A 13188-nucleotide genomic window follows, 5' to 3' on the forward strand; every position below is an offset into this window, starting at 1 on the left:
GGGAACGAAAGCCTCTTGCAGCATGGCCCTTTACCAACTACTGCATTGTTTAAAAACCTTACTCAGCCTTTCATGCTCACTGAAGCTTTTAAAACTATGCAGTTCAGGACTCCAAATGCAACAAAGTGGTAGTGTTGGATAGTATGTGTACTGAGAAGGTAAAATATAGCTTGTTACATAACATGAGACTGTGAGCACGTAAACTCAGAGAAGCATCACTGAATTGGATTGTTGCAGTATGATTAAAATTCATTAAAGAGTGGATACAAAGTGATTGCTGAAATTGATAGGAGCCTTTTCAATATTAGCTTGTCCAAAAAAGCATTAACCAAACCAGTGGAGCCTCAGTCATGTTTTTCACCTCCAGTTCAGGATGTCGGACTGTTCCTTTCATGGCAAAGCAGTAAATCATAGACGCTCTTTGTCCATCACAGATTTGGAGGCTAAAAATAATTTCTTCATATTTTTGACAATACAAATGTTGTTTTTGACATAGTGCACTTTCACTAAATATCATTATGCCAGTGCGAGGAGCATGATGACTGGTTTACAGTTCCCAGCGCCAGACAGTGATGGTGCTCGAATTTTCAAATGGCTACGATGACATCTTTAGAGAAGGTTCAATTTTTGCTTTGTTTGTTTCAGAAAGTGGTTTTGTTTCAGCCCAAGGAGGGAGGGATGTGGTCGGTGCTCGTTCTGTATCTGTCTTGTTCTGCCTTGGTCACTTTCAAATGCTCTGGCTGAATAGGGCAGCTGATGCAGGGAGAAAGGATAAGGGCTCCTGTTCAGAAATCATGCAAGTCCCCGTTCTGGTTCCCTCCCTGTGGGGAGGGAGGGATGAAACGTGAGCAGCTGAGTCATTCTGTGCACCAACGAGCAGCTCGGCAGCTTAGCACAAACCTGCGAGCAGGTTTCTTGTCAAACCTTTTGGGCAGGGAAAATGCCAAGTGTTGGTGGGGCGGTGAAAGGGAGCAATTTCACCGACATTTTCTGTTTAGAGTAGACAAACATTGCTAAAGAAGCACTTTCTTATTCATTATAAAACATTGTTGATCACTTGGTGACGTGCAGTGCTTCCAACGCTTTAATTTCGTTCTTGGGTTCTGTTTTGCAGCTATCACTATAAGTATGCAAGCATTGCTCGCTGAAGCAACCCGTCAATTTGCAATATTACACGGTGATGTATATTCTTGCAGCTTTTCGCTGCTTATTGAGGTTTTTTCATTTCCCCTTCTTGCCCTCTCCCTCTTGAAGCCACTGCCTGCTGATGAAGTATTTGCTTGATGTTCGTCCGCACAGTCACATATTCCAGCAGGGGCTGTCATAATCAGTAGAACAAGGCCTGCCTGATGATTCATTTCTTTCTCTTTCTACCCCCATCCACTTTGTAACCCTGAAGCCAATTGTGCCACTTCAGCCACTGCCACTGCTACTTTAGACCACAGTCTACTTCTAATAATTCCAAGTTGCTTAAAAAAAAAATTGCATTTGCCGATAATTTGAATTAACAAAGTATGTGGGGATTAAACAAAAAAAGAATGATCGTATAGTTTAAATAAGGCAAGTTTGTATTGAACAGACTGTCGAGTACAACCCGAGGGCCTTCCTGGTATCTGGGGATTAACATTGCACTGAATGGTGCATTAACCCATTAAGTCTGTTTAGCTGTTTTTATTTGTCCAAAGTAAGATCAGTAGGGAATTCTCTTCAAATGTCACAATGGAAAGGAAGTCGTGCGGTAGAAATATCTCTTCGCTTGAAATTAAATTGGTGTAAGTCGATGCTTTGCCTTTATTTGAAAAAAAAAGATAAAATAACGGGCGCTTTGTGAGTTGATTTTAAAATATATTCAGCGATGCAGTGTTTTCCGTGATTGCTGAGATGTCTATGATGGCAGCTTTGCACTGCTGAGCACTGGCTGAAGGAATGACAGCCTGCTCTGATATTTGAAAATTACGGAACAAGTATCGGCAGTTTAGCTCATTATGAAAGGGCTGGAGCCTGGTATTTGAATTCTGAGTTATAGCATGTGTTGAAAATGCGTATGGGGCACAAGACTGTAAATTATTTTATTTTTGAAGGGGGCATTTTAAAATTCCGAGTTTGAAATTTGAGAGGCCAATTTTCGTACAAGTCTGTGTTCCCATTGATAGTTGAATCAGATCTATAAGCGTGATATGTGTTGCTTTTTTATGTACCACTTTTTCAAACATGGACATTGCTATTTAATTGTCCTCGAATGGAGTAGACAATTGAATCCAATTGTAACATGTTCAGTGAGTCTGACGAGAGGATTCCACACCGAGCGTTTGCCTGTCGTTTCTCAGTCGCTAATGGATAGGCTGCGTATTTGCATATAGAAAGCAAATGCTAGAATATCTTTAATCATTTGCTTGGGAGAGGAAAGTGTGCCAGTTGTAAGCAATACAAGCGGTGACGTGTGTTGGGAAAGGAACAGTTAGCTTGTCCTAAGCCTCCCCTCCGTTGTATTTTGGTTTTATCTATTTGCAACATTCAGTGTTTGTACAGCGGTGTTGGGAACCTCTGCTTTTTCAACCACTGTGTTTTCCATTTTCTTCATTTTAGCTATGAGAAAAGATTGGATAGGCTGGAGTTGTTTCCGTTGGAACAGAGGAGGCTGAGGAGAGATTTAATTGAAGTGTATAAAATTATGAGGGAGTAGATAGAAACATAGAAAATAGGTGCAGGAGTAGGCCATTTGGCCCTTCGAGCCTGCACCACCATTCAATAAGATCATGGCTGATCATTCACCTCAGTACCCCTTTCCTGCTTTCTCTCCATACAACGAACGAGGATGACTTGATTCCACACCAAAAGGGATGAGGTGACAGATGTTGATCTATTTTCCTTAGCAGAAAGGTCAATAACCAGGGGGTATAGATTTATTGATAGAAAGATTAGAAGGGAGTTGAGGACAACTTTTTTCACCCAGAGTGTGGTGGGGGGTCTGGAACTCACTGAAAGGGTGGTCGAGGCAGAAACCCTTATCGCATTTAAAAAGTACTTGGATATGCACTTGAAGTGCCGTAACCTACAAGTCGACGGACCAAGTGCTGGAAAGTGGGATTAGGCCAGATAGCGATTTCGGCGGGCACAGATGGGCTGAATGTATTCCTTCTGTGCTGCAAACTTCCATGATTTTGTTTGCTGTAATTTGAATGTTGGTTGTTGATGCTTTATTAAGTTCTGCTGTTACACGTCACATGCGTGCTCCTGAAGTCACATCTCTCTTCCCAACCTTAGTGGTACAGCCTGCAGCTGACTGTATGTTGGGGGTTGGATTACTGGCTGCATCTTTGTTATGTAAGTGGTGCCGTAAAGTGTCTTGTTGCCGTGCCGTTTTTAGCTATCATTTTAAAAATAGAGAAGCTGCTCAGCAGTCTCCTCCTGCATCTTGTGCGCGCAGAATGAATAAATAGCCGTGTGGAGGAGGGAAGAGGAAGTACAACATCGGGTTGTCTAGAAATGTTTCGAACAGGCGTCAGCTCCTGCAGTTTATTGGCATGGACTTGCAGGAAATGTTCAGCAGTGACTGCAACCGGAATCCCATCACCTGAAATCAGAAAGTACCTTGGATAAATCCTGGTAGCTGCATTTGCATTTTATTTTGGTTTCATATTTGATTGTCAGATGCATGCGAATCTGAAGCTTATGTTTTTTTCCCCTGCTTTTCCTTTGAAGATTATTAGCAAATATTTATGGGTTGATGTCACTTATTATAATGTCACTACTCGTTCATTTTGCGCCTCCTCCCCCTTTACGTACCAAAAAATGTCGAGTTATGTTGCATCTCTATGTAAATATTGACTTGTCTTGTCATGTCATGTCATTGACTCAGAAAAAAAGACAAATCCCATTTTCCATAGAGCTCACAACCCGCTTCCTTCTATCAGGCACTGGGTTCTTTCGAAATCACTGATTTTTTTGGAGTGTTTCTTCTGTCCTGGTTTCTGATGAACAAACGATTGTTTGGATCAGTGATCCCGTTGCACAGAAGTAAAAATGTTTCAGTCGAATATAAATAAACGTTACAAACGGTTTGCTATTCTAAGGCATGACATTCTCAGACATAGGTTGCATAACAAAAATTATTCTCAATTAGATTTTAATAACATTTCCAAAAACTACTGCAGTGGGACAGTACAAGGGAACCAGTGCAGGCAATACAATCAATAGCCAATTCTCAGCAGCATGTCTTCAATCCTTTCACTGGCATTGTGGTGTATTTAGGTTTGCCCATTATCTCTGGGAATGGCCAGCAGTGTTGTTGGCCTTTTGTTCTGTATATTTATCTTTACACTGTAAATGTTGCACACAATGAAAGGAATAGCTGTAAAACAGATGCAGTTGCCAGGAGAATAACACCCATCAGGCAAAATACAAACAGGATTTCAGAGAAGGTAAAGAAAAAAGACTTAAATTTATAACAAGACTGTTCGCAACCTAGGTGTCATATTGAAATGAGTTTCCAGCCACATATCTATCTGCGGCATAACTAAAATCGCCTTTTTTCACCTCCGTAACATTGCCTGCCTCCGCCCCTGCCTCAGCTCTTCTGCTGCTGAAACCCTCATTCATGCCTTTGTAACCTCTCGACTTAACTACTCCAACTCACTCCTGGCCGGCCTTCCACATTCCACACTACGTAAACTTGAAGTCATCCAAAAATCAGCAGCCTGTGTACTAATCCGCACAAAGTCAAGATCACCCATCACCCCTGTGCTTTCTGATCTACATTGGCTCCCAGTTAAACAACGCCTCGATTTCAAAATTCTCATCCTTGTTTACAAATCACTCCATGGACTTGCCCTTCCCTATCTCTCTAATCTTTTTCAACCTCACAATCCCACAAGATGTCTGCGCTCCTCAAATTCTGGCCTCTTGAACATCCCTCATTATAACTGCTCAACCATCGGTGGCCGTGCCTTCAGCTGCCTGGGCCCCAAGCTCTGGAACTCCTTCCCTAAACCTCTGCGCCTCTCTACCTCTCTTTCCTCCTTTAAGACGCTCGTTAAAACCTACCTCTTCAAACAAGCTTTTGATCATCTGCCTTAATTTCTTCTGTGGCTCGGTGTCAAATTTATCTGTTTGTCTGTAACACTGTTATTAAGCGTCTTGGGACGTTTTACTACGTTAAAGGCGCTATATAAATAAAAGTGATTATTATTATTATATAGCACCTTTCACGACCTCAGGACGTCCCAAAGCGCTTTATAGCTAATGAAGTACTTTTGAAATGTGGTTACTGTTGTAATGTAGGAAACACTGCAGCCAATTTGTGCACAGCAAGCTCCCACAAACAGCCATGTAGATAGGGAGACAGGGAGGGAGACAGACAGGTCGATGTGAAAGATCCCATGGCACTATTTCCAAGAAGAGCAGGGGAGTTATCCCCGGTGTCCTAGCCAATATTTAACCCTCACTCAACATAATAAAAACAGATTATCTGGTCATTATCAACTGGCTGTTTGTGGAAGCTTGCTTGTGTGCACAATTGCTGCCACGTTTCCTACATTACAACAGTGACTGTGCTCCAAAAGTACTCCATTGGCTGTGAAGCACTTTGGGACATCCAGTGGTTGTGAAAGGCACGATATAAATCCAAGTCTTTTTCTTTCTTTCCTGATCTCCTGTCAGCAGCACTCTAGTACAAGCCAGGTGCCTGGCAACAGGGAATGGCATGGGGCGGGAGATGTGGGTGGAGAGAGCTGTTCCCCTGCGGTTTGTGTGTGTCATGTGGCAACCACTTGTATATCGATGGGGCCGTGGAGCAGAGCAACACTTAGCTTGAGGCTCCATCGTGGGTTTCTTTTTATTCCAGTTTGACGACAGTTGGGAGCACTGCAGAGAGTCTTAAGTTCCCCATGAGAGAGGGCCTGTAGAAAATCGTAGATTTGCAAGACTGATACTAGAGATGAGAGGATACAGTTATAATGGAAGACTCTCAAAAAAGCCTTAGCTTGTATTTATTGGAGCAGTGGAGGCTCCACTAGAAGTATTGAGAATTTCGAAAGGGTTTGAGAAAATAATTAGTGCTGGATGATTTCCGTTGGTCAGCAAATCGGTAACAAGAAAAGGCATAAACTCAGGAGGAGGTTAGAGGGATTTTTTTCAAGTTATTGGCAAGGAGACTGCTTCACCACAAGCAGCTATTGAAGCCAAGTCAATCTCACGATTTAAAAGGGATCACTAGAACAAGAAAAATGTGAAGGGGTATGTGGAAAAAGGCAGGAGTAAACAGCAATTTGGATTTAAATAATGCTTTTAACGTAAGAAAATGTCCTACGGTGCTTGGATTGAAGGAAGTGGCTCTGATGTGGGGGTAGCAGTGGCGAGGCACAGTACACTTCACGGCCTCCTGTACCAACATTTCTGTGAATAACATTTTTACTGTTCTCAACAGTTAAAATGTTTTAAAGCTTTGCATCACAATGAAAAGAAATATTCTTTATTTACATCTTGTATTTAAATATGTTCATGGTGATTCACCGAATTGTCAGATCATATGACGTTTGATGGGTGGGGTGGAGTTGTAATTTCCTGTCCAACAGCATTTTAAAAAAAATCATTTTTAAAGGAGTTGAATAATAACTGATGGCCTTGAAGGCTCGGTAACCTTAGTGAAAAATCTTGAACGTTCATGACTAGCAATTCAAGGAATTGCTGTCCTCAGTCAAGATAATTTTGCCTAAGTTGATTTGCATTTAGTGAATCTGTTGGAGTTGTGCATTGTGCCAAACGTGTCCTGTTTTTAGCGAGAATTCTGTGGCCAATTGCTACCAGTTCGGCTTGCAGTTGATGAAGAATTTTATTCGTTCACAGGATGTGGGCGTCGCTGGTAAGGCCGGCATTTATTGCCCATTCCTAATTGCCCATCAGATGGTGCTGACTTCGTCGCAGTGGTTTGGTACAACTGAGTGTCTTGCTGGGCCATTTCAGAGGGCAGTTAAGAGTTGACCACATTGCTGTAGGTCTGGAGTCACATATAGACCAGACTGGATAAGGACGGAAGATTTCCTTCCCTAAAGGACATTAGTGAACCAGTTGGGTTTTTACGACAATTCGGTAGTTTCACGGTTACCGTTCCTGATGCTAGCTTTTTTCAATTCCAGATTTATTTAATTAATTGAATTTAAATTCCCCAGCTGCCGTGGTGGGAATTGAACTCTTGTCTCCAGATCATTAGTCCAGGCCTCTGGATTACTGGTCCAGTAACCTAAGAACATAAGAAACTGGAGCAGGAGTAGGCCATTTGGCCCCTCGAGCCTGCTCTGCCATTCAATAAGATCATGGCTGATCTGGTCTTGGCCTCAAATCCACTTTGCTGCCCGCTCCCCATAACCCTTGACTCCCTTATCGCTCAAAAATCTGTCTATCTCCACCTTAAATATATTCAATGACCCAGGCTCCACAGCTCTCGGAGGTTGAGAATTCCAAATATTCACGACATCAGAGAAGAAATTCCTCCTCATTTCCGTTTTAAATGGGCAACGTCTTACTGTGAAACTACGCCCCCTAGTTCTAGATTCCCCCACGAGGGGAAATCATCCTCTCTGCATCTACACTGTCAAGCCCCCTCAGAATCTTATATGTCTCAATAAGATCACCTCTACGGGGTATAGTTTCAGATTAAAGGGTCGCCCATTTAAAATGGAAATGAGGAGGAATTTCTTCTCTCAGAGGGTCGTGAATCTTTGGAATTCTCGACCCCAGAGAGCTGTGGAGGCTGGGTCATTGAATGTATTTAAGGCGGAGATAGAAGGATTTTTGAAAAATGAGGGAGTCGAGGGTTATGGGGAGTGGGCAGGGAAGTGGAGTTGAGGCCAAGATCAGATCAGCCATGATCTTATTAGAAACTTAGAAAATAGGTGCAGGAGTAGGCTATTAGGCCGTTAAGTTCCTTGCACCACCATTCAGTAAGATCATGGCTGATCATTCACCTCAGTACCCCTTGATCCCTTCAGCCGTAAGGGTCATATCTAACTCCCTCTTGAATATATCCGACGAACTGGCATCAACAACTCTCTGCGGTACAGAATTCCACATTGAATGGTGGAGCAGGCTCGAGGGGCCGAATGGCCTACTACTCCTATTTCTTATGTTCTTGTGTTCTCTCAGTCTTCTAAACTCCAATGAGTCTCGGCTCAACCTTTCTTCATAAGACAACCGCTTCATCTCATTAAATAATAGTAACATGAGCACTATGCTACTGTAACGGTGTGTTTTTGTCATTGTTCCACAGGCTCAACAGGAGAGAGGGAAAGTTGAGGATGCGGGGGCACCACGATGGATCTCTCCTTCACATTCATGAAAGGTATCATGGGAAACACGATTCAACTGCCGCAACAACTTATTGATTCAGCCAATATGAGGCAGGTTCCTGACGTTCTGAATGCCAGTAGTGGCATTGGGGAAGACCGAGGGCAATCCTACGAGGCTTCCCTGCAGCAAGGGTTTATCTATCCTGCTTCTGGTGCTGATACCGTGCCACCAGTCACCAATGGCTACTCGAGCGTCAACATGTATGAATCGCCAAATAAATGCCCAGCATACTCCCAGCTCCCCAACGGATCCGCCAATGGCTATGGAGCGTACAGGAATTTTGGTTCCACTGACTCTTACACAGGGGAAAACTACTTGGCGAAACAGCCCGAAATTCAGGAGAAAGCGCCCTCCCCACCTGCTCCCGAACCAGTTGCCCCGAAGAAGACGGGCTCGCCGGAGATTAAGCTGCGCATCACAAAGACCTACCACAACGGGAAGGCGCTATTTGAGTCCTCGCTGTGCGGGGACCTCCTGAATGAACAGCAGGCTCAGGCTGCTGAGCCCGTTGTGGCTCGCAAACAAAAAAGGGAGAAAAAGAAAAGGAGTAAGCATAATTCCACCAGTACCGAGAGCCAGGAACATAAAGTTATCAAGGTGGAGCCCGAGGAATGCAAGATGAATTGTGGAAACGCTTTGGTACAGGTACAGCTTCACATTGGTTCGCTATTCCAAGAACGAGTAATGCAATTTTATTTTTCTTAACCAGTGCTCTGTTTGATAAACATTCAAAAGATTCTGTATTCCAACCAAGTGAAATGTCTTTTCTTTATTGGCAGTGCTCTTTCCCAGTTGTGTATTTTTAAATATTCTTTATGTCCACTTGGACCTCTCAGCATCCTTGAACACAATTAGCCTAACCATCCTATGCATCTCCTTCGTTGTCCAGATTTCCCTCACCTGGTTCCACTCTTGCCTATCCTGTCGTAGACACACAATCTCCTGTAATGGCTTCCCTTGCCAGCCCGGCACTGTTGCCTCCGGAGTCCCTTGTAGATCTATCCTGTGTCCCCCTCCCATTTCTCATCTACACGCTGCCCCTCAGGGGTCTCAGTCGAAGCTACAATGTCAGGTTCCACCTATACGCTGACAAGACCCTTCGCCGCCACACTCTCGACCCTCCGCTGCCTCTCTCATCAGATTGCTTGACCGACATCCAGTCCTGGTTGATTTTGTAATTTCCACCATTTAAACACTGGCAAGGTCGAAGCCATTGTCGTCGGCCCCCGTTCCCTCGCCACCACCATTCCATCCACCTCCCTGTCTCAAGCTGAACCAGACTGTTCTCGGCTTCGGCGTCCTGTCTGACCCTGAGCTAAGCTTCCAAACCCATATCCTCTCCCTCTCAAGGGCAGCCTACTTCCACCTCCATAACACCACCCGTCTCCGCTCCTGCCTCCACTTATCCACTGCTGAAACCCTCATTCACGCTTCTGATACCTCCAATCTCGACTATTCTAATGTTCTCTTGGCTGCTGTCCCACCTTGCACCCTCCATCAACTTCAGCTCATCCAAAACTGTGCTGCCCATATTCTAGCCTGCATTGTCTAGCTTGCTCATCATCTCTGTGCACGTTGACCTACATTGGCTCCCACTCCAGCAACACCTCGATTTAAAAAAATAAATAAATTAATTCTCATCCTTCTGTACAAATCTCTTCATGGCATTGCCCCTCCCTAAGTATATAACCTCCTCCAGCCCACGATACTCTTGACAACTCTGCATCTCTGGACTCTTGTGCATACTCCCCACTCTCCTCGTCCTACCAGTGGTGGCCATGTCTCCAGCTCTCTCGGCTCTAAGCTCAGGATATTAAACCTCTCTGTCTCGCCACTCGTTTCTCGCTCCTTAAAACTGATCTCTTTGACCAAGCCTGTCCTGCTATCTCCTTTTTTGGGCTCGGTGTCAAATTTTGTCTGATAATGCTCCTGTGAAGCACCTTAGGACATTTTACTATGTTATAGGTATTGTATAAAAGCAAGTTGTTATTTCCAGACCACAGCCAATTGCCCCACTTGGGCAGCAGCCAGGAGACAAGAGTTTGTGTTCCAACTTGATTGATCTTTCCTGTTTGTCTCTTCACCTGCACAGTGTCTGCTTGGTGTGGCTAAGAATGGGGGATTGAACCTCTGATACTGCACTTTGGTGCTTAAACAATTTGTTTTAATACCTCGGTAATGTCCAAAGCATGATGAAGTTGTTGTGGTGTCTCAGCCTACTTTTATGATATTTTAATTCTTGAACATTTAATTGTGGATTTTTTACAAACTAGTTTATCCTGTTTTAGTAAAGAGGTAGATACGCTCTCCACACCCCCATCATTTATCAAGATTTAATGAAAAGTGTATCAGTTTATTTGAATAATATCTTTGAAAAAATAATCCACAGGCAGAATTGCTGCATATATTAGCATCATAAATGTATATCAAAAACAACGGTTCAGATTTGCACTACAAATAGCAATCATAGCAACTTTTGCATAATGTTGAGCAAATGAACATCTGTATTGTTACTGTGTCAGCAACCAGTGCTTTGGAAGAGCAGCTCCCCCAGTTTGTGACATTCGCTGGCCCTGCACTTCATACCGGAGTCGATTTTTATATGTCTCTCTGGCCCATGCACTTTCTCAAGGCATTTGACCTGCTTTCAAACCCTTTCCATTCCATTTGCAAGGCACTGCCCAAGGTGACAGTGTTCCTTGGGAATCCCTCCCTGTCTCTGTAATCTCCTCCAGCCCCACAAACCCTCCTCCCCCCGGTGATATTTGCTCTCCTCTAATTCTGTCCTCTTGACCATCTCTGATTTTAATCGCTCAATCGTTGGTGGCCGTGCCTTCTGTTACCTAGGCCATAAGCTCTGGAACTCCCTCCCTCTGGAAACCTCTCCGCCTCTCTACCTCTCTTTCCTCCTTCAAACGCTCCTTAAAACCTACCTCTTTGACCCAGCTTTTGGTCATCTGCTCTAATTTCTCCTCGTGGCTCGGTGTCAAATTGTTTTTGTCTTTTAATATTCCTGTGAAGCGCCTTGGGATGTTTTACTACATTAAAGGCGCTATATAAATACAACTTTCTGTCCTGCGTTCAGCTTGTTGAACACATGAGCATTATCAAAAGCATGCAGTGTGGAAGAGATCATGGCAGGGAGTAAGGCCTTTGCAAGCCGAGTGTAGCGTGGGTGTGAAGTGGTTTAACTTCCTCACTGATGCAGTTATGGTGAAAATGCAGACTGACTCCAGTGTCTGTGCCTGATCTGACAGTGGAGGGCGATTCCTTCCAAGAGGAAGTCTTGTTTCACTTCGTTTCAGAGTCAGTGCGAAGGTACCATGAATTTCTGGTACTCCAAGTCTACCTCGACCGAAATGTCTAAAAGAGTTAATTGACAAGACTGAGTATTTCAATAATCATATCAGAAGCTGGAAAGAAACAAAGTGGAGACTGTACTTTTAATGTAACTTGGAGTGAAATCAAGACCAGCATTAATTCCTTGGGTCCTTATCAAATTGCAGTAACTGCAACTAAGTTTTGGAACATGTTCTGCTTATTTTGACATTTATTGCTGCAGCTGTATCTTCAAATGCAATAAAACACACTTTGTCTATGGTGGATTTTGTGAGCAACGGCCCTTAGATGTGCATCAGAAGAAAAACTGAAGCATTCCTGTGGTGTGTGTGTGAAAACTTCAAATGTATTGCTGCTGACTCTGTAGTGATGACTTTAGAGTTTGTCAGCACATTCCGGTTAATTGTGTAATGATGTAAAATGATTGGTCATACGCGCACACGCGTCTCTCTCGCTCGCGTCTTGCTAGCGTCTCACACACCAACCTTTGCTCAGGGGTTGACGATGAGCTGAATGTTGGACTGTATATCTGGCCGGGGAAGACGGATCCCAGTGGATAATGGAAGCTATTACTGAAACTTAGCCAGCTTCATGTAGAGTCCAATGCAGGCTCCTTTTTAAGTGCAATTTGAGGATTTTAGAAGCCCACGGCGATGCACTAAATGGAGTGGGAAGCTTTTGCTGCTACTATCTCTGTATTTTTAAGAACATAAGACATAGGAGCAGTAATAGTCCATTTGGCCCTTTGAGACTGGACTGCCATTAAATACGATCATAGCTGATCTACCTCAACTCCACCTTCCTGCACTATCCCCATATCCAAAAATCTATCGTTCTCTGACTTGAATATACTCAACGACTGAGCAGCCATAGCCTTCTGGGGTAGAGAATTCCAAAGATCTACCACCCTTTAAAGAAATTTCTCCTCATTTTGGTTCCGAGGAACATGTGATAATCCACCCATCTCAGAATTCACAACATTTTATTAAATGCCTTCCTTTCACTCTGATCCTGGGGAAAGTGAGTGGCATGTGGGCTATATCTCGGAGAATATCTCATTGCTGGAATGCGGTTGGACAGAAGATTACTTTGGCGGAATGTAATTGGGGGAGGAAAGATTTTGCAGAATGATGAATGACAAAAATAAACGACCATTGAGGAAAATGGAGACTTTACCAATGAACAAAATTGTCACACCGATTCATTGTTCATGATCTAAATGGCAAATAAAAGTTAAAAAATAAATGTTAAACACTGGCAATCTTGTTCTCCGCCCGTCCCTAACACGGATCTTAGCTTGGATACAGTTCAACTAAGTCGAGTAGCTGTTATTCATTATAAGAACATAAGAATTAGGAACTGGAGTAGGCCGCTTGGCCCCTTGAGCCTGCTCCGTATTCAATAAGATCAAGGCTAATCTTCTACATCAACTCCACTTTCCTGCACTGTCCCCATATCTCTTGATTCCTTTAATATCCAAAAATCTATTGATCCCTGTCTTGAATA

General features: G+C 43.5%; 1 protein-coding gene across 4 annotated transcripts in view; it reads left to right on the plus strand.

The window, feature by feature from the left end:
* Positions 1 to 13188, plus strand: part of nsd3 (nuclear receptor binding SET domain protein 3) — an 87598-nt gene that overhangs the window by 3355 nt on the left and 71055 nt on the right. For all 4 annotated transcript variants that reach the window (XM_070865975.1, XM_070865977.1, XM_070865976.1 and 1 more), the window contains exon 2: positions 8264 to 8988. In XM_070865975.1, coding sequence (XP_070722076.1) covers positions 8308 to 8988 — 681 coding nt within the window. In that variant the 5' untranslated portion in view covers positions 8264 to 8307. The remainder of the gene's footprint in view (positions 1 to 8263; positions 8989 to 13188) is intronic.

The sequence above is a fragment of the Pristiophorus japonicus genome, chromosome 22 (assembly GCF_044704955.1).
Source record: "Pristiophorus japonicus isolate sPriJap1 chromosome 22, sPriJap1.hap1, whole genome shotgun sequence".
NCBI classification, from domain to species: domain Eukaryota; kingdom Metazoa; phylum Chordata; class Chondrichthyes; family Pristiophoridae; genus Pristiophorus; species Pristiophorus japonicus.